The 20,352-nt window shown below is 35.3% G+C and overlaps 1 protein-coding gene across 8 annotated transcripts in view; it reads left to right on the top strand.

The window, feature by feature from the left end:
* Positions 1–20,352, top strand: part of LOC128673756 (uncharacterized) — a 39,637-nt gene that overhangs the window by 7,188 nt on the left and 12,097 nt on the right. For 4 of the 8 annotated variants that reach the window (XR_008405121.1, XM_053751824.1, XM_053751825.1 and 1 more), the window contains exon 1: positions 18,558–19,328. The exons of 1 other annotated variant lie outside the window; for it this stretch is intronic. Coding sequence is in view for 5 of the 7 variants with exons in the window: in XM_053751824.1 (XP_053607799.1) it covers positions 18,830–19,328 (499 nt within the window). In the remaining 2 variants the exon portion in view is untranslated. Of the gene's footprint in view, positions 1–18,556; positions 19,329–20,352 lie in introns of those variants that run through there. 3 more of the 8 variants (XR_008405120.2, XM_053751822.1, XM_053751826.1) reach the window with 2 other exon arrangements.

Raw genomic sequence — 20,352 nt, 5'->3', positions numbered from 1 at the left:
AGGAGTCATTGGTTACCAAAGATTATTTTCACTACATCGAGCATTTTCCTGGTTTCTGCCGCAGCCATGAAGCGCGGAAGCCAAGGGTTACCCTTGTATACCAGTTTAGGTACCAGCTCCGTCAACGTCCAACGTCCAAAATTATTTTAACAAACAATAATAGCAAATACCATAGTATATCGTTTCTGATAGTAATTCTATCAAAATGTACATACTGTTATAATTTCTGTTAAAAGCATTTTGTCACTGTCTGTACTTAAGTCGAGTAATATATCAATGGACGTTACATCCCCTCCCGAAGAACAAAAGCTCGAACGCTTTACGATTGCTAAGACAGCCGTTAAAGCTTAATGACTGAACTTTGGAAGTTCACCCGATAATCCTTATAGATGACAACGGACAGCCCTACCCGTGTATCCTGATTTATGTCGTAAAACGTTTTTGATTATAGCTCTCCGAACCATACTTCAAAACAGCCCTGTTACACCGTTTTCTGATATATTATCTGATAGCTGATTACAGTATCTGATAGCTAGCAGCCCGTCCCGACTTCGCTCGGGTAAAACACAATAAATTACACACCTAAACCTTACCCAGGAATCAAACTATCTATTGTTGAAAACCTCATAAAAATCCATGCAATAGCTTTTGTGTTTATCGCGAACAGACATACGTGGTAGAGGCCTTTTTTAATTAATATGTAAGGATACCGAACAGGACAATTCAAAGGACTTAAATTATGAAGTTTGTCGCGCCGCTTCTTCTTCACCTGCGCTTTGGAAGTCGGCAGTAAACACAGTTTATGTACCAAATTTTTTTACGTCATTAAGTGATGTATATCATCCTAAATGGAATAAAGAATTTTGAATTTGAATTCAGAGAAAAAACAAGTAGAGGAAGACGAGATGGAGTGCATTCGGCAGAATATAGTAAAGATTAATGCAACAGATCGGTTAACATCAGACGGGGAGAAGTGGAGGAGGCTGACATGCTGTACCGACCCCACATAAACTGGGATAAGGGTAGGCTGATGATGATGTAACACATCGAACAGATAGCATTAAAAATTGAGTATCATGTGCTGGATAAGGATAACTAGCCAGTCACATCAGGCTGATTAATTTAGCAAGTAAGTTTATCGGTAAAATTACATTATATTTTATCAGAAAAAGGTGAAACGAGTCTAAAACTTCACTTTTAAAAATTGCCTACCGTACCTAATCTGATAGTTGATGTTTTAAAATGTTTAAAAATAAATATGGGGATATATCTACACACCTTGGAGCCGAAATTGTCGCGTAATTAGTGTGCTTTTAAAGGAACTTTCTCTTGCGGACTCTGAGCTTGTGGAATGAGTTCCCTGGCATAAGTTTCTCTAGAAACTGTAACATGGAGTTCTTCAAAAAGGACGTGGAAATTATTTCATTCAGGGCCGCCAACGCCTGTGCCACCCCTGGTATTGGAGGCGATCATAGATTACGGTGACCACTTTCCATCAGGCAGGCCGCATACCCGTTTGCTTGCTTAGTAGTATAAAAAAAAGTGTTATATATGCCAAAATGTTGCTTCTCTTACTAACTAAAACTAGATGCAACCAGTCACAGCTAGATTGTGAAATATTATGTTTGAAACATTTACTTATTTAGGTTAACAGCTTGGGAATTACTTACCTTATTAAATATTATCAAGTGAAAAACGAATATACCTTGTTCTAAATTTCAAAATCGATTGCGTTCTTTCGCAGTTATTCCGTTTGTGATACTTTATTTCCAACTATTCCTTTCCTCAGCACAAATTCTGCAGCGTTCATGGTCTGATTAACTTTTTCATCCAAAATTTCGCGGCGAATTTTGAGGAAAAAACTTTTGGGCGAACGTTTTCGTTACATCTAATGAAACAGATTCTTTCGTTTGTTCAAAATGAAAATCTTGCTTATTAATACCTAATTCAATTAAAATTTACTATATATATATGATACGAAGTTCCGCATAAAACTGATGAACAAAAACCTCTCTCTCTCTCTCTCTCTTATTCCCGCTTATTCCATTTTCGGCTATAATGTCTCGAAGCCCGGGCTCAGCGTAATGAATTTGACTTGTCAACCCTCTCTGATTCTACTTATTTCAAGGTATTTTATCCTTTACTTTCACGACATCTGTGAAAGGATTTAGAGTGATCTTTTTTATAGCTAATTGACTCAACTAGGTAGGTGATGCTATTAGGAATAATTTTGCCTTTTTTATAATAAAATTTAAGGTAAAAAAAAATACAATTAAGCCTCGTTTCTTTTATTTTTATTTCGGTACCTAGTTTGCTATTATGTGGTAGTATGTGTATAGCAAATAGTCGTTATGTTCACAAATCACTAAATACAGTGCTCAAATACAGTGCAAATGATTGTAATTACTTTCGCACTCGACCAACAAAATAAAACAAAGCGCCGAACATTCGTCACGCCAGTGAACAACATTCATCTCGATAATATAAATATGTGCCGATCCCGGACATTTTAAACTTTTGTCAAAGTTATTATGAACCATAGATAAAAGAAAGAATGTTATGAACCGTAGATTAAAAAAAAATGTTATGACAGTACCCAGTACTGTATCGGCTCTCTCTCTCTCTTTCTATCGCACTCGAGGTTGTGACGGAGGGAAGCTCAGTGCCTACACCAGCCTTTAGAGCCCACACGACCACACGTCGATTTCTATTATTATGTATAACAATATATATATCTATGTACACTATATTTTTCATGATAATATATAATATATACAATTGTAAAACAAAAGAAATTAAAACTAACAACTAACAAAAACAAAATATCTATCTATCTATCTATCTATCTATCTATCTATCTATCTATCTATCATATATTTTTGCGAAAATGCCAGTCCCTGCAATTCGTTACCTTGAGGTAGCGTGCCCAGAAGGCTGACAGGATTGCCACGTTGAATGGCAATGCTTAATCTCTGGCCTAGATTTATGCCAACATTTTGGTAATTAACATCAACCTTAATGATTTTATTGGAGACTAGCTGATGCCCGCGACGTCGTTCGCGTGGCTGAACAATTTTTTGTAAGGAGTCATAATTATTAGAGAAATTTAATTGTACCGACAAAGCGTAACGATAACTTTGAGGTTGCGAGGTTTGCGTAAGTCAACTCAATTAAATAGGTACTAGTTTATTTACACAAACAAACCTCGCGACAAGCTTTTATGATCATACAAATTGTGTATAACGAGGTTATAAGTTGATAGTCAAAATTTAAAAGGACAATTTTATTTTCATCTCTTTGGAGTAATTAAATAAAAGCTTTTCTTAAAAAAGTTTTTTTCTTTTTATTTATTTTCTACTGTTTTATTATATATTGATTGATAACAAACTACATACTTAACAATTATCTACAAAAGATCTTTTCGATTAGACACAACCAGAAGATGCAATTATAAATATAATAAATCCCTGAAGTTTCACGGCACCTATTTTTTAGAAGGAGGCGAGTTCAAAGATATGCTTCCATCTTTTTAGGCCAAGTTTGCCTCGACCTCAAGATTTTCTTTGATTCGACTCGCACCGTCCAAGTTTGCCTCGACCTATAGATTTTCTTTGATTCGACTCGCACCGTCCAAGTTTGCCTCGATCTCCAGATTTTCCATGATTCGACTCGCACCGTCCAAGTTTGCCTCGACCTCCAGATTTCTTTGAGTCGACTCGCACCGTCCAAGTTTGCCTCGACCTACTGATTTTCTTTGATTCGACTCGCACCGTCCCAGTTTGCCTCGATCTCCGGATTTTCTTTGATTCGACTCGCACCGTCCAAGTTTGCCTCGACCTCCAGATTTTCTATGATTCGACTCGCACCGTCCAAGTTTGCCTCGACCTCCAGATTTTCTTTGATTCGACTCGCACCTTCCAAGTTGGCTCGACCTCCAAATCTTTTTATCGGAGTTCCTGGGAATTTAACTTAAAATAGTGCAGTAGAGGTTTACCTGAAAATTAATTAAACAACTCTTTCTTAGTTCTGTTTGGCAACAGAAATAGTCATAATTCTTAGATATAGTTATATGAAGCGATTTAGTCCTGTAAGCTTTAAGTATGTTATACTAGTTGCACCACTGGGCTATCGTTGGATATTCGAGGTAAAACCCTATCCACAATAATAATAATGATTTAACATATTAAATGTAGTATTTTTTGTGAATTGACATCGAATTATAATATAAATATCAAATAAAATAGGGCTTCGGGGTGTCATAGCCAAGAATACGCGAGGATAAGGAGAGAAATATTATAAGTCCATATATTTTTTTGTGTCCCACATTCACAAGTCGCATTCGGGAATTAAATTAATAACACGACATTTAATATTAACGCGGCTAGCACTGAGAAGACGCAAACTAAAAGAGGTAGCGTTTAGAGACACTATTATCCTGTCAATTTCACTCGAAGAATGATTTGCTTCGAAATGAAACGGAACAGAACGGAGCGGAACGGAACGGACAAAGCAAATCAAAGCGAATTGAATAGTAATTTCTCACAAAGCCAAAAATTACTAGCATTACAGAACAACCTGAAGGACGTATTAATTGTTGTGCTATATAAAATTATTGTATGTCCATACAAGGCAACAAGGTGATTTAATTACACAAATCATTGGACATAATTCTCCTAAGGATAATGTAATGTGAATTGAATACTTTTACATTATAAAAATGAAACGCGTAGTTTTTTTTTTTTATTCGCCGTGTACACGATTTGTCAGAAAGGGACGAACAACACACACTTGAAATCGTCCCTGAAATCACCTAATGGTAAATCACTCCATCAAAAGTATAACATCATAATAATAACGTGATAATAATCCATTGTCATCGGGATTAAAGGTGATTTAGTGGAGTGGAATAATTCCTTGTAAGATCTATGTTTTTACCTGTGCTGTGATCCACAATAAAGATAAATAAATAAATATATTAGGACAAATCATACAGATTGAGCTAACCCCAAAGTAAGTTCGAGACTTTGTTATGGGATACTAACTCAACGATACTATATTTTATAATAAATATATATATATATATATATATATATATATATATATATATATATATATATATATATAGATAAACATCCAAGACCCGAGCCAATCAGAAAAAGATCATTTTCCATCATGACCCGACCGGGGATCGAACCCGGGACCTCTCGGTTCAGTGGCAAGAACCTTACCACTGCGCCACGGAGGTCTTCAAATTTGATGATTTGAAGAAGATTTTTCTTGTGAATTGGCCCTCGGCATCCACTTCTCCCGGCTAGATTACCCAAGAGCAGTTTTTCGGGATTGTAATAAGTGCGGCTCGGCGGAATTTAATTTGCTGCTGTCACAGACAGATTTTGGAGAATAAAAATGTAAGTTTCTTTAAAATAAGCGCCATATTAAAACCGCTGTGCGGACGCAAGATAGCAGTTGTTTGTATGAAATTGTGGCATTTTTCAGATTATGTCATCATAACCTGACTTGACGGCGGACACCGATATGGCGGGAAAATGGTAGAACACTTTTCAGGGAAAATTTAAATATATCATTGGAATGGCATTCGACACACCAAGGTCATCATATTTTAAAACTAATAAATATTCTAAATACTACTCTATGTCACATCGAAGGAGACCCCGAGATTCCATTCCCTAAAATCGAGATGTAAAAAAAAAAATATTTCTGGCCAGTTATTTATATTTTCACGTTAAATGGATAAATAAACATTGGAATATTTATGATAGAGGTATCAATGCTAATTTTACATGTTTATTTAAGTACTTCTCTTGTTCGTTGTAACTTCGACGTTATGTTTTCATACAAGCCATTTAAAATTACATTTTAGTCTTTAAAGCAAAAATTTCACATTTTTCTTCGGGTCATCATCATATTGTTATTAGTAACACTGGTGTCAGATTTTATTCAACTCACCTAAAGGCATCTGACATGACTTTTACGACTACTTACCGCCCTCTAGTGGCAGGTAGTCGCATACACACTAGGGAACTAAACTGTCCACCAGTGTCCAGGTTTCCTCACGATGTTTTCCTTCACTGGAAGCAAGTGGTGATCTACGAAAACTACTATATATGTGTCAGATTAGTATACGAACTCATATGGCACGAGTACGATACGAACCTGAGACCTTTCGATCCACAGTCTTAACAATTACACCACCACCGTTTCAAATAAATCTATGGGTGCGGCTCTTGCTCCGCGAGGTTCTTGGCCTATTACGACAGCCTAGGACGCTCTCTAATTATAAAATTTGTTTGTCCGCCATGCTCTTGGTCGTGATGTTCTTGATTTGATTTTATTAAATAGTACCTAAACAGCACTGTGGTGCTCACTCTGTCGACAAGTTAAAACCCAACAAGCTATATCAATATCCCTTTATGAAACCTTCAGTGTGAACCATTGCTCGGAAGGTAGAGGAAAAATTCAATAAGCAATAAAAAACGTTAACATTAATTAATTATTCCCCTGCTCAGTAACATGAATCATAGGATTACCGTGGAGGAATAACGTGAAGGCTAAACGGATCATCGGCTCGGCCCCGATAAATCTTCCGCTGAGGTTTATGAAAAACTAAGACATTGTGATCAAACCGCACGAGTCACTATGTATAAGCGCAAATTATTCCATAGAGTTGATCGTGGTGTGTGCTTCCGCCCTGGAATAGGACCATAACCTCCCGTGCAAGGTGACTAGGACTATGACAGCTGATATGACTACAAGTTTTCTGCTTTGTGTTCCACTTTTACTAGTTTGTTTTCAGAATGATTAATTAAATCATTTTCATTAACTAATTAAACATTTTAGAGTAGTATTTGTGTTATTTGGTCACGTTTAGAAGATTGTTATATTGAAATTGCGAGGATATACGGCTGGGTGAAGTGAATATTTCAAAACAACATATTATATGAGTTTTTACGTTCCCCGAGATATAAGTATCTCGTTACTACTATTGTAAACTCGACCAACTTGAACAAATATATTAAAAACACCTTCATTGATAGGTTTCTACTCATGCACATTGAGTGTGACTAAGAAAATCATTCAAAATGCCCTTCTTAATATGTCATACGAAGAAACAGAGGTATTATTAACAGTTTTAATTTAAGTTACATTAATTTATTATGTTAATATTATAATTTGAATGTAATTATAATTTCTTTTATTTATTTTAAATGTAATTATTATTTATTTTATTTACTTTTCCTGTAATGTATGTAATTGATTGTTAATTTGTGATTACTGTAGCTTTTAACGTCTGAAACACAGGGTGATTCATTTACATCCTAGTTCAAGCACCTTATGTAATTTGTTGATCCTTTTATTTATATGCTTATTGCTGGTAATTTATTATCCTGTAACAATTGAATAAAGAATTGAATTAAATTAAAAAAAAAATTGCAATCTCTGCAATAAACTAAGAAAAAAATTACAAATGTAAGTTTTGAAATTTTAGTTTTAATAATACGTTTTTTTTTTCTAGAATTAGATTTTTAATATTTTTTTCTTTAATGACAATTTACGTGTGCATCAGTCAACTTTGACGTTAACTAACCTGCGTAGAAGAACGCAAAGTATCTAAGTATAGGCCATTTTGTCTAAGCGACAGCGCCGCCATAGGTGCATCTCACCCATAGATAAAAGAAATATCTTATTCTTGTCAATATTAATTATTAAAATAACTAACTAAGCCATTCTAGTAAAAATGAAATATTTAGAGAGCTAAATAAGTAAAAAAGTCGCAGGAGAGTCGAGATGCCAGTCGGGTCACCAGTTTCCAAAGTAAAGATAAAAAAAAATGAGAAATTCCTCTGGCATTGCTGGGTCGATTGCCATTTATTCCGGAGAGCGGAGTCGATCTCATCAAATGCCGAACACGTAGAATGCGATTCTGATTCCATGGCGGCACGTAGGGTTGTCAATAAGGACTTTTTATGTGTGATATTTGATAAGCTCGCGGGATAAATCCTGTTCCATTATTTACACACCTCATTAAATTGGTATATGATTGATGACTTATTCTTTGTGTCTAGTTCATTTATTGTTCACAATCTAGTAGATGACCACGAGCAACTCATTCCGTGTGCACTGCATCAGGTATTCCAGCGTGCACAAGTCTTGGTAAAATGGTCAGTTCACAAGGACAGACATTGTCTGCTCCGCACTGCGCTTGGGCTTGTATTTGTGATGACATTGCGATTATTATTGTTATCAAAAATATTATTTAAATCTGCGAATGTTTACCATTGTATCGCTTGCTACATATTGGAATCAACGTATCTTATTTACCCAAATGTACAACAATGAGTCAATTTCCCGAAACCGATCAGACCATATTACGAAACTGCAGATTCAAATTCAAATTCAAATCATTTATTCAGAAATTAGACCTTCACAGGCACTTTTTCTCGTCAATTTTTATATTTATAGTTATTTCTCACAAGCTACAAACTACTGGCATTTCGGAACGACCACTGCTGAGAAGAAATGCCGAAAGAAACTCATTTGAACAGTGTTGGTCCCTATCATGCCAGATTGGCTTACCGTTATTGTTTCTTACAATGTTTTTTTTTTTCTAATAATATATAAAAATTATTAATATATATAAAAAATATTTCTAATAATTTCTAATAATATATAAAAATATTCAGCACCTTTGACCACAGTGGGAAAATGAAGTATCTTCGTCTGGCTGTCGTACTTCAACCGCTGAAGCTCGCGTTCACGTAGATTTAATTCATTTTATTTTATTCATGTAATCGATCGTGATTATTTGGAATAAATATATATATATCCTTAATTGTTGTAGTTTTAAAAATACTCCTCCTGCGTCTAGCAACGTAACTCGCTAATAATGTTAAATATAAGTTTTTGATATTTACTCAATGTAAATTTTTCGAATTTGTCTCAATAAGGCCAACCCGTAAAGTGCAAGTTTCATTACCATTTTTTCTTTCATTTGAAGCCGTACTTACCTCAATAATTCAATTGGATCTGAAAACATTGAAAATACATTTTAAATTATATTTTCATTTCCTTTCATCAGCACTCGATCACAATCATAATATGTTTCAGTATACCCTTTGACCATGTACTTTATTGTGTACTTACATTGTTATACTTACACTGATAAAAAATATACATAAATTTATATTGAAAAAATGGTAAGCCCTTCTGGCATAATAGGGACCAACACTGTTTGAATGAGTTTCTTTCGGCGTTTCTTCACAGCAGTGGTCGTTTGGTAAATATCATTTAATTTAGAATATGACGTGAAAAAGTGCCTGTGAAGGCCTAATTTCTGAATAATTGATTTGATTTTGATTTTGACAACCCTATATTACGAACGCTTGTGTTCGGCACGTGGGCTGTGAGTATTCTTTAATCAAAACTTATTACTTTTAATATTTCTTCCCACGCTTATTTCTGACAACTTACATTTATTTAAAATAACTTGCTAATGTTAAACATACGACGCTAGGTAATCGTCAATGACGTAGTGGTACACTATTTAAGATTAACATTTAAATAAATAAATAGTAAATAAATAACTATTAGGACAAATCACACAGATTGAGCTAGCCCCAAAGTAAGTTCGAGACTTGGGTTATGGGATACTAACTCAACGATACTATATTCTATAACAAACACATACATAGATAAATATCCAAGACCCGGGCCAATCAGAAAAAGATCATTTTCCATCATGACCCGACCGGAAATTGAACCCGGGACCTCTCGGTTCAATGGCAAGAAGTTTACCACTGCGCCACCGAGGTCGTCATTTGGTGAGCACAAGCAACTTGTGTATCAGACTTTTGTTAAAAAATAGAAGAATAGAGTTTTGATGACTCCCGCGGATGTCATAGGAGGGTGACTAAGGGACGCAAAGCCTTGTCAGCTGATAGGCAAAAACAGCATTCCAAAAAGAGGGTTTACGTCAGGCGGACGCCTGGTAGTAAAATCACAGCAAAATATTTAAAATTTAGTGGCATTTTTTTACGATAAATTTACTTTATTAAACCTCCAAAAATATCAGTTCTATACCCGTTTTATACCAGCTCGTGTATATTATTAAGTTCCGACCTAACACTTCTTCAATGTATCATTGTCAGTTACAAACTACAAGAAAAAGAATCGCGTTCTCAGTATTTTCAAAAGTTCAAAACGAATGGTAAGTGGATCTGTCAAAGGGATGAAATAAAATAATAAAAAATGGCAATTTTTTTTACGCTAATACCAGGCTTTGTGGCCTCATAGCTCCGAATGAATCCGAGAACACGCAAAGGTGAAAGAGAGAGGTCTCGCGAAAAAAATGTTGGTTGTGACAGTGTATAATCTGCGGAATAAACCCAATGGATATTGACCTTAATGGGAAAATATAGAACTAATTCCATAAGGCTACGGCTGATTAACTTGGCCCATTTGTCATATGGCAATATTGGTTTTCTTGTTTGTTCCAATAAGCAGTCAAATATTAATTTATTTTCTATTTTTAGATACTAAATATCATATACTAATATAATATATCTATAAAGTAAAAAATAATAAAAAAGGACCATCTCAAGGTTGTTCCTGGGAAATGTGGAGTTATGAAAATGATTTTTTAAAGAATTAAGCATATTTTATTGCCAAGGACCATTTATAATTGTCAACATTTGCTGAAAAACAACTTTACGCCACTCGAGAACACATCCTGCAATCGAATAAAATAGTGAATGAATCCGCAGATGCTAACATTACGATCTGTTAATCCGGCCCATTCCGGTTATTAAACCGATATTGTCGGCTCGAACCAGTTTCAACCGATTCCGACCGGTATTATCTGCACATTAAGCGAACGCCACACAACTATGAATCGTTTTTAATAAAGCGTACTTAACTTATATTGAAGTTTTAATTAAGAACCATGACTAAGAAGCTCTTTTATATCAGCTATAATATAAAATCTGCCAAGAGCGGGTTGGATTCTCGCACTGAGGGTTTTGTGAAATTTGATTTTTTGTAATGTATCTACATATATCAAAATTATCCCTTTACAATGTGCTTTTAGACATTGCTTCTTGCTATACATATACATTTCATGACATCACTCTAAAATCGCATAAATGTGTGTTATAGTCATATCTTTTGATCGCGTGGACATAACCTTTTTTTTAGATCTGAAAGAGATCTAAAACCCAATTATTTTGTTATAAATTACATTTTGATACCTCAAAGCCGATCCGAGAAGAAGGATCAACACAGACGGACAACAAAGTGACCCTTTATGGGTATTTTACTTTATGAAACCCCCAAAAAATATCAGTTCTATACCAGTGCTATACCAGCTCGTGTATATTATTATGTTCCGAGCTAAAATTTCTTCAATGTATCATTGTCAGTTACAAACTACAAGAAAAAGGATCGTGTTCTCAGTATTTTCAAAAGTGCAAAACAAATGGAAAAATGGATCTCTCAAAGGGATGAAATAAAATAAACATGATTAAAAATTCACTGAAATGACTGTTTGATTTAAAAGCTTTAAAAACACCCCTGGGAAATGTTTTTAATTACGAAAAGCACTCTAATTTTAAGTGAAATGTTTTGTTAAGTTTTGCTCTTTCACGTTTGCTCATGTAAAGGGATATCCTATACTACAGCTGAATGAAATCCCTGATGAAAAGTTTTGGATTAGAATGTATTCCGTATGGAAATACATTTTAATCCAAAATTTACATACTGTTGGTAACATTTAAAATAAAAAAATAAAAGATTTCTATTTTTGTTTGTAATGAATAAACTCAAAAACTATTAGGCCGATTTTGATAAAACTTGGCACAGAGATAGACGAAACCTTCAAGAGTAACATTGGCTACGTTTTTACTATAATTTTACACTATCACAAAGGCACATAATCTTCGCTGGCTCGGCCACGTTATGAGGAAGATTGAGCAGTGAAGTGAATCTACCTGGGACTGGTAGATTGTCCTAGATACTGCTGAGCTGATGGATCAGAGACGGTGGTCTGCGTTTGTATTGGACGCCAACACACATTTTGGGTGCATGCAATATCAGCAAATATTTATATATTTATTATAAAATTACGTACACTTCATAATGAAAACATTTAAATGCGTTTTTAAAAATTATATATTCTACTGTTGTTTTATTTCTAACACAGATTTTGTTCATGTCGCCTCTTGGCACCTCTTGTTATCTGTACTAAACAAGACAAACAAATAAACAACACAGGGAAACTCAAAACAAATGTACTTGGCCCTCAAATTTAGACCTCAACGATGTAATCAATTGACTTCCACACGCGACGAGGACGATCATTGAGCCTTATTGGAATATTACAAGTATCCATTGAACACTTCCATTGTGCCCACTCGGCTGCCTCTGTCAGACAATACGGAGGCTGATAGGTATTGGGGTATTCGTGATCTCTCGTTTCGTAGACCAAGATCCACTTTGGGGTCACTGAGTGAGTGAGTGAATAAATAAGTGAATGAGTAAGTGAGTGAGTAATTAAGTATTATATAGAAACTTCAATGCTGGAACGGAAACGAAGACAAAATATACGTATAATGTGCTATAAGCTAATGACTTTTTTGATCCAGTGGCAAGTTTCATTCCCCTTTGTCGCCGTTTGCTCACAACTCTTTCAACACTTCTCGTGAGACAGTGGACCCGCGCAAAGTTCCGCTACAATGATCGCTGATGAGTTCGCGTCGCGATATCTCGCGGAAATATGTCGGCTTATTATGTGCGAATTTGGAGTCAGTGGAAATGATTAAATAACCCCACTTTCAGGGATCGAATATTGAGAGCAAAAACTAGAGAATATGCATCTATTTTCAGAAGGCTGTAATTTATGAATCGAGTATTTGAAATCTTTTGATAAAAGTGTACTACTAGACAAAGGCGGGAGGCCTTTACCTTGCCATCTAACCCTATCCGTTACATATCTACTCCGGCATATCTGCCGCATCCAGATTTTCTCACCATTTCAATATGGGACGACCTCTTTTTCATCGCCAGCCACCAAGCACCCATTTTGCGATTATTTTCGCGCACTATTCCTCCTGCATCATGGGAAAAAATATCTTCTTTCACAACTAGTTACCAAACAGCGAAAGAAACATCTTCTCTTGTAACCGGTTACGTAAGTTTAGTTACCAAAGCGGACGAAGACCTGTAAATGTGGCCCTCGCAGTCCACTTAAGTTTTGCTGCCTTCCTTCTTACATATATAGGCTAATAATAAAAAAGTCTACTATGTGGTATGCGCTCGTAACTGTGTAAATGATGCATGAGAATAAGAGAAAGAGAGAGAAAATATAGATTTGCGCACGGTGCTGGCTGTACGTCTTACTTAATCCTCATATTTATCCGGCGACCGCAACCCCGCTCCTAATTATGCCTCACAAACGGTACAGACGAAGTAACAGAACATTGGATGTGGCATTTTAACTGTAAATAGAAAAATAATAATCCAAATCAGAGCATATGTTGAGTAATTACACTTTCACAAGAACTTTTTCACGTTAAATTTTATATTGTACAAAAAAAAATTAAAAATCTTAAACTACGAACTACTGGCATTTCGAAATGTCCGCTTAAATTAAATGCCAAATGAAACTCATTTAAACAGTATCTGGTATTTAAATCTGTTGCATAAGGAATGTTATTGTTGCCCTTCAGCTGCCCTACACTATGAGCCCCTTAGTCGCCTCGTACGACATCCACAGGAGAATAGTGGTCCCAACCAATTGCCATTCGGATTCAGCGATCGTTCCTACGATTCATCCTGTCTCACCATGTCCTTCCCTCAACGCTTTCCATAAATGCTTATCCAGTCGCAAACATATCGTAACTCCTGCGCACTCTGAAGGTGGTTTGTGTTCGCTTTGGTAAATACAGAATTCGCAAGATGAAGCGGAGACTACACAGTGTATCGCTACATTCAGACAGAGAAGACTCATGTTACTTACTCTGTGCTAATTACACAGGGATTTTGTTGGAAACTACCAAGGGTTTGTAAACTAGAGTGATCCTTGTCAGTCAAATAAATTGTTTCTCAGCTCTTTACTGCACAAATAAAGGAATTACTTCCAGTTCACCAAGTATTTGATATAAGATCAATCAAAGTGACATTCCATTTTTATGTTTATTTACTGTATTTATTTTACCCAGTCATGTACGTAATTATAAAGCACGTTGAATTTACGCCAATATGACTGGTAATAATTTTGGTAAAAGTAAAATTCGTTTATAACATATTTGCTCGTAAAGAGCCATTGATTTCACCAATTTCAATATCGTGTTGTATCTCATTACGCACTTGTGCGTTATTGTAATGTAAAGCCATGGAATTAGTAGGTAATACGTAGTACCTACTAATTCCATGTGTAAAACGTACAAGTTTTTTTTAATAAAGTAAAACGCACGGTTTATCAAGACGCTCCGTCCGTAAAACGAACGATACTTTTTAAAATCTTAATAAAGAGTTTTTGTCAGTAAAGTGGTCAACACTTTATGAAAAAAATTAACTTTAGGACATAACATTTTTTATAACTGCTTTAACAAGTTATTAAAGATTTATTAGTTTTCCAAGTTTCATTTAATTCCTCGTAAATATGTTATGAAACGTCCTATGACATACGTGCGCTTTGGAAATTACAGCCTCTGCTTTATTGTAGCCCTCGCCTACGGGGCTCGGGCCGCACTTATATCATAATGTACTATCACAGGAATATATCATTGAAAATTCAAATTTGAGTGTATGTTTTGAGTGTGTATAGACGCACACTCAAATTCACTTTTAGTTATTTAACAAAGTAACAAACTGAAAGGCAATATCTTCGTATTCGGCAAATCGCAGCAGTGTGATCTAATATTATCCTAATCGCCTGTTATTATGCGCATAAATCTATATAAAAAGAAATTGGATTTTTGTACGTGACTGTTAGTGTGTGAGTTACATAAAAGTATATTAAGTGTGTACCAATCATCATAACTACATATAATTTATATAGTGTGCATAAATGGAACGACCTCGGTAGCGCAGTGGTAAAGTGCTTACATCTGAACCGAGTGGTTCCGGGTTCGATCTCCGGTCGGGTGATGATGGAAAATGATCTTTTTCTGATTGGCCCGGGTCTTGGATGTTTATCTATATATGTATTTGTTAATATACTAAGTATCATTGAGTTAGTGTCCCATAACACAAGTCTCGAACTTACTTTGGGGCTAGCTCAATCTGTGTGATTTGTCCTAATATATTTATTTATTTTATAAATTGATAAATAAATAAAATTCTGTTCGTTTATTATATTTCCAAAAAAAATATAGTAGTAAGTCGCAATGCTAGTAGATTGTTTTTTATAAAGAGCAAAGAGCGTTAAAAGTAGGAAAAAGGTAAATATAAAATGGCGAATTTATAACATGAAGGGATCTCTAGTGACCAGCGATAATTTAAGACCATATATTTACTCAATAAAAGGTATAAAAGTACGTTTTACAAATATAAGAAACAGCTAAATTAATATAAATATTATTATACATGAAATATTAATATTATGCCATTATACATAGTAGCTTTGAAAGTTAAAATTCACGGTACAAACTGATTGGCGCTTCTAAGTATGTAAAGTTGGCACCGGATTCGTTCGCGCGAGTTTTATTTATCTTCCGAGTGTCTCATTAGCAAGCTTCATCAACACGATTAAATTTTGCCTTATGGTCGCCTCATCTTTCTCCCGCTCAAATTTTAGGGTTCAAGAAAACAAAATAATTCGGCTCTTGTTTCTGTCTACCCTGTAAGCACAGGTATAATATGTTAGAAATAAAAGATTTGTCGACTTAGGTAGGTACAACAGCGTTTATTATCGTACAATGAGGAGCCTTAACACTTTACAATCACGGAATATTTATCTTAGCACACACGACTGTTACAAGACGAACGACGACACAGACTGACTTGAAAGCGGGCGCGGGAAGCGGGAACGCGTGATGCTATCCACGGACTATAGCGACTGCGAGCGCCAATCACGATCGAGGACCGCGAACATTACCAAATAAGGCGCGTTAGCTGCGTGTGTCACAGTATAAGTAAAAGCATACGCATTGCAGCCAGCCCACAGTATAAATTAATGCAGGGAACGACTTATGTATCGGTAACATAATACTTAAAGACCTGAAGAAATGACGTTTCGATGTTTGTTTTTTATTTCAATTTTGGCATGTTTTGGTTGACATAAATTAAGAGTATATTGTAAGCGTAAAGTAGATTATAAGTAGATTGAATCAGATATATCTACGTATTAAACTGTCAAGGCTTTTGCACCTCTTCTACATACGTTATTTTAATGTTTTATAAAAGAAAATAAATAACTTAAAAAAATGTTATTCCTTTTTTTTAATAGCCTGTCCCACTGCAGCTGTGCAAAGGCTCCTCTACTTTGCCATCCATCTCATTGGGTAACTCCTCCAGTTTTTATCAGTCGCATCATGGTCGCATCTAAAACGTCCAAATGCGTCTTTTTTTCGTCGCCAGCCAGGGGACCCATTCTGTGACTATTCTAGTTCACCTTTCTTTCTGCTTCCAGCAAATGTGGCAACCTAGTCCCACTTAAGTTTTGCCGCGTTCCTCCCAACTCCATGATTCTAGCTTTTCCATTATTTTTTATTAATATTAAAGAAAGTTACATCAAGACCAAACGGCTGGGCCAATTTTATGTTTGGTATTGAGGTACAAATCCTACTCGCACTAGTCGTGTGCATGCGATTATTTGCCACTAAACGCGATAGGATAATCGTAAAAATCATATCAGATGCTTTTAAGCTGGCACCAGTGTTAACAATTAACACACTCGAAAGGACAAAATAAGGCGTAAATAAGAGAATTAAGAAATTTGGTGAATTTTTTTAAATATATGGAACCATTTTCATTTTGTCGGTTTACATTCCCCTGTTTTCATTGCTCAGCTGACGAAAACAATTCACTCGGGCCGCTTATTCTCTATCTTCATATTTTACGTCCCTTAATAATTCAATAAACAGATGGACGATGATTTGTTTAATAATAATTAAGGTAAATATAATAACATCGGTTGTTTTGAAAATAATGCAAAGAAACAATACTGAATTTTAGCTTGGTGGATGATAAAAAATATTAGAAGCCTTTCTGGCAAGATAAGTTTCAAACTGATGTATCCTTCGCCATTTTAGTAATAGCAAAACTATTTCCTATCAATCTTACTAATATTATAAACGCAAAAGTTTGTGAGGATGTTTGTGTGTATGTTTGTTACTCTTTCACACAAAATCTGTACGGATTGTCATAAAATTTGGTACACGAGTAGAATAAACTGGAATAACACATGGATTTTTTTCACGTGTCCGGTCATCACCGTTCACCAGTACGAAGCCCTCCTCGTACTGGTAAACGGTGATGACCGGACACGATTGCTTCGTGGTTTCGGACACATTGTAATTCGGTTTAAGTAAAATATTTTGCAAACGGAATCCTAAATCAAAAATGGTCTGTCCACTCTCATATTATATTTTTTTAAACCTATCATAATTATTACGATACCCCAAACAAAAGGATAATCGAAAGAAAAATTGTTTTCACTTTTGGTGTAGGGGAAATAATTCAAATAAAACGTGCTAGAGCGAGTTGAACTCGCACACCGAGAGTTTCATACAAATTTGTAATTGTATACTTAATGCCAGCTCCACACTGTCGCCGAACTCAGACACACGGCGACGCGAATGCGTGAACATTGCGTAGTTAGTATGAGTGCTTTTATTTACCGCAACGAAAACCGCCAAAGTTTAGCAAACTGTTCGATCATCTCCGATCATAATTCGTGAATATAGCATAACGCCATCTATCCGTAGTAACGTGGATCACATGTGCGGTCTGCATTGTCACTGTGTTTTTCGGTGGCGTACTTGCGGCATTGTGTATGTGGTGGTAGATGTCGCCAAAAAATATTAAATCATTTTCTCATAATCGACTCCACAATATAGCGGAAAAATTCTTTCTCCACAAAATCGCGGAACTTTGCCGGAAAACCTATAAGAATATTTAAATTGTACGTAACCCTTTGCATGCGAGTTCAACTTGCACTTTACCTTTTTTTTACTAAATACATAAGGGATCATAGAACAACAAAAATAAAATATATATATCAACATTTCGTACAAAACTCTATAGTTAAAGATACTCGTTAATTTAATGAGTTAAAGCCACATATGTAACAACATAATGTTCTTATCTGTGGTCAAAGCCCGCGCGCGGGGCACCTTTCTAAATCTATGGGTTAAAGTTTTTTTTATTTCTTATTTCGTGGCTCCATCGTTCGCCAAAACGATGATTTTGCCAATGTCAAGGTTTAAATTGACACGGAATATAATATGTTATAATGATATTATAAACACGGATCAGTGTGTAACCTTAAATATAAAAGTATATAAATATATTATACATACATACGGATAAAGTAAATAAAAGTTATAAGTAGATATTATTATATTGTGTAAATTTTGCCAATATATTTATAAATGGAGAGAAAACTAATGTTAATAGAAATTGCATATTAACATGTCTTGGGACATAAGGGGGAAGCAAGTCGTATAATGGGTTAAAGTTATTATGATGACAGGATTTTGATTGACAGAACCATATACAAAAATCAATATTCAAAATTCTGATGTGTAATAGCTAAACAGAGGAATTGATTGCCTTTAGTAAAAGTGAACAGTTGCAGAGACAGTGTATCGGGATGAAAGCTGAGGCCGGCGAGTGCTCGTTCGCGGTGCTGGTCGTGCTGGCCGCGTGCTGGCCCGCCGCAGCCGAGTTCAACCTGCGGCAGATTCTTTGCGATTCGCTGGACTGCGATTCACCGGAGTACGAGACACCCGATAAAATATCGAAAGAAGAAGTACTAAAGAATATTACCGATTTATTAGGGTTAAATTTTTTGGATATTGCACACGGAGATGATCCGTTCAATAACCTTTTAGATATATGTGGTAAATTAGAACTAGATAACTACGCATACCCAAATCTCACTAATTACCGCAGAATGCCGTTCTTATTTGTGTATGAGGCCAGTCCGATGAATTTAAATAATCGACCGCAATACCAACATGCGAAACCGTTTCCACCAAAAAATATGACATACGTGCCGAGCCAACCTCAGTTCCGATTCCTGTACACTGCGGCACCAAGCTTTATGGAATTCATGGTTCCCCATCAAAGGCCAGAATTCGTGCAACACGGTATCTACTTGATTCATTGTATTTTTTATCATATATGTTCATACTTCATTTAACTGTTATATTGTTCTTTGTTCAGAAAGTCCAAAAGGAAATTTATTTTGATTCTTTTTTTCAAACATGCGTAAACAATCATCGCTACAAAAATCCAAACTAATATCATAAATGCGAAAGGCCAAACACTGTCTATTCCACTTTCACGTTTAAACCACTCGATTTTGAAGAAATTTGTTATGTAGGATCCCCGTTCAAACACATGATTTATTAGTTTTATGTTTATGGTGTAGTATAGCGTAAAACTGAATATACCACGTCAGTCATTAAAAATGGAACGGGACGCGTAGCAGGAAGCGGGACGGATCACGATATGGAAACCGTATTGAAAAACAGGACGAGACACGTGATAGGCCCAAGTCATTTTGCAATATTCTCGACCCTTTTACTTTGATACGTTAACTAAATAGCTTCTCGAATTTACTGATGATAAACTATAATAATAATGACACTAGGTGGCGTAAGCAGTACTTACAAACAAATAGGTACCTAAAAAGTACGAATAATAAATAAAATATTTTGATACAATAATTATATACGTTTATTTTAACACTTCACTGGCGTCCGCGGGGCACTTCGGCACATTGCGATTAGATTTATTTCTTAATTTTGTGTATATACCTATCACACTTAAAACAATACAACTTAGGTTATTTAAATAATACGTAATAATATTTAAAAAAAGTTTGCACTTGTTGCGCGAAATATACAACTTCAACAACAAATCATTTATTTAACAAATTGACATGAATGGGCTAATTGTTACGATACGATGTTGTACTCGTATAAGTAGCTGTCTAAAGTTGATAATTTTTTACAAACTTTTATTTAACTTGCAATGTAACTATATCACATCACAATATTTACTGGTGGAATCTTGCAACTCAATTTTGAAGCAGAAATCTTCAACCGATTTAGTTGAAATTATATATCACGTTTTGTTTGGATAACAATGCATTAAATTATAAAAAGC

The sequence above is a fragment of the Plodia interpunctella genome, chromosome 11 (assembly GCF_027563975.2).
Source record: "Plodia interpunctella isolate USDA-ARS_2022_Savannah chromosome 11, ilPloInte3.2, whole genome shotgun sequence".
NCBI lineage: Eukaryota > Metazoa > Arthropoda > Insecta > Lepidoptera > Pyralidae > Plodia > Plodia interpunctella.
This window is presented reverse-complemented; position numbering and strand designations above follow the sequence as displayed.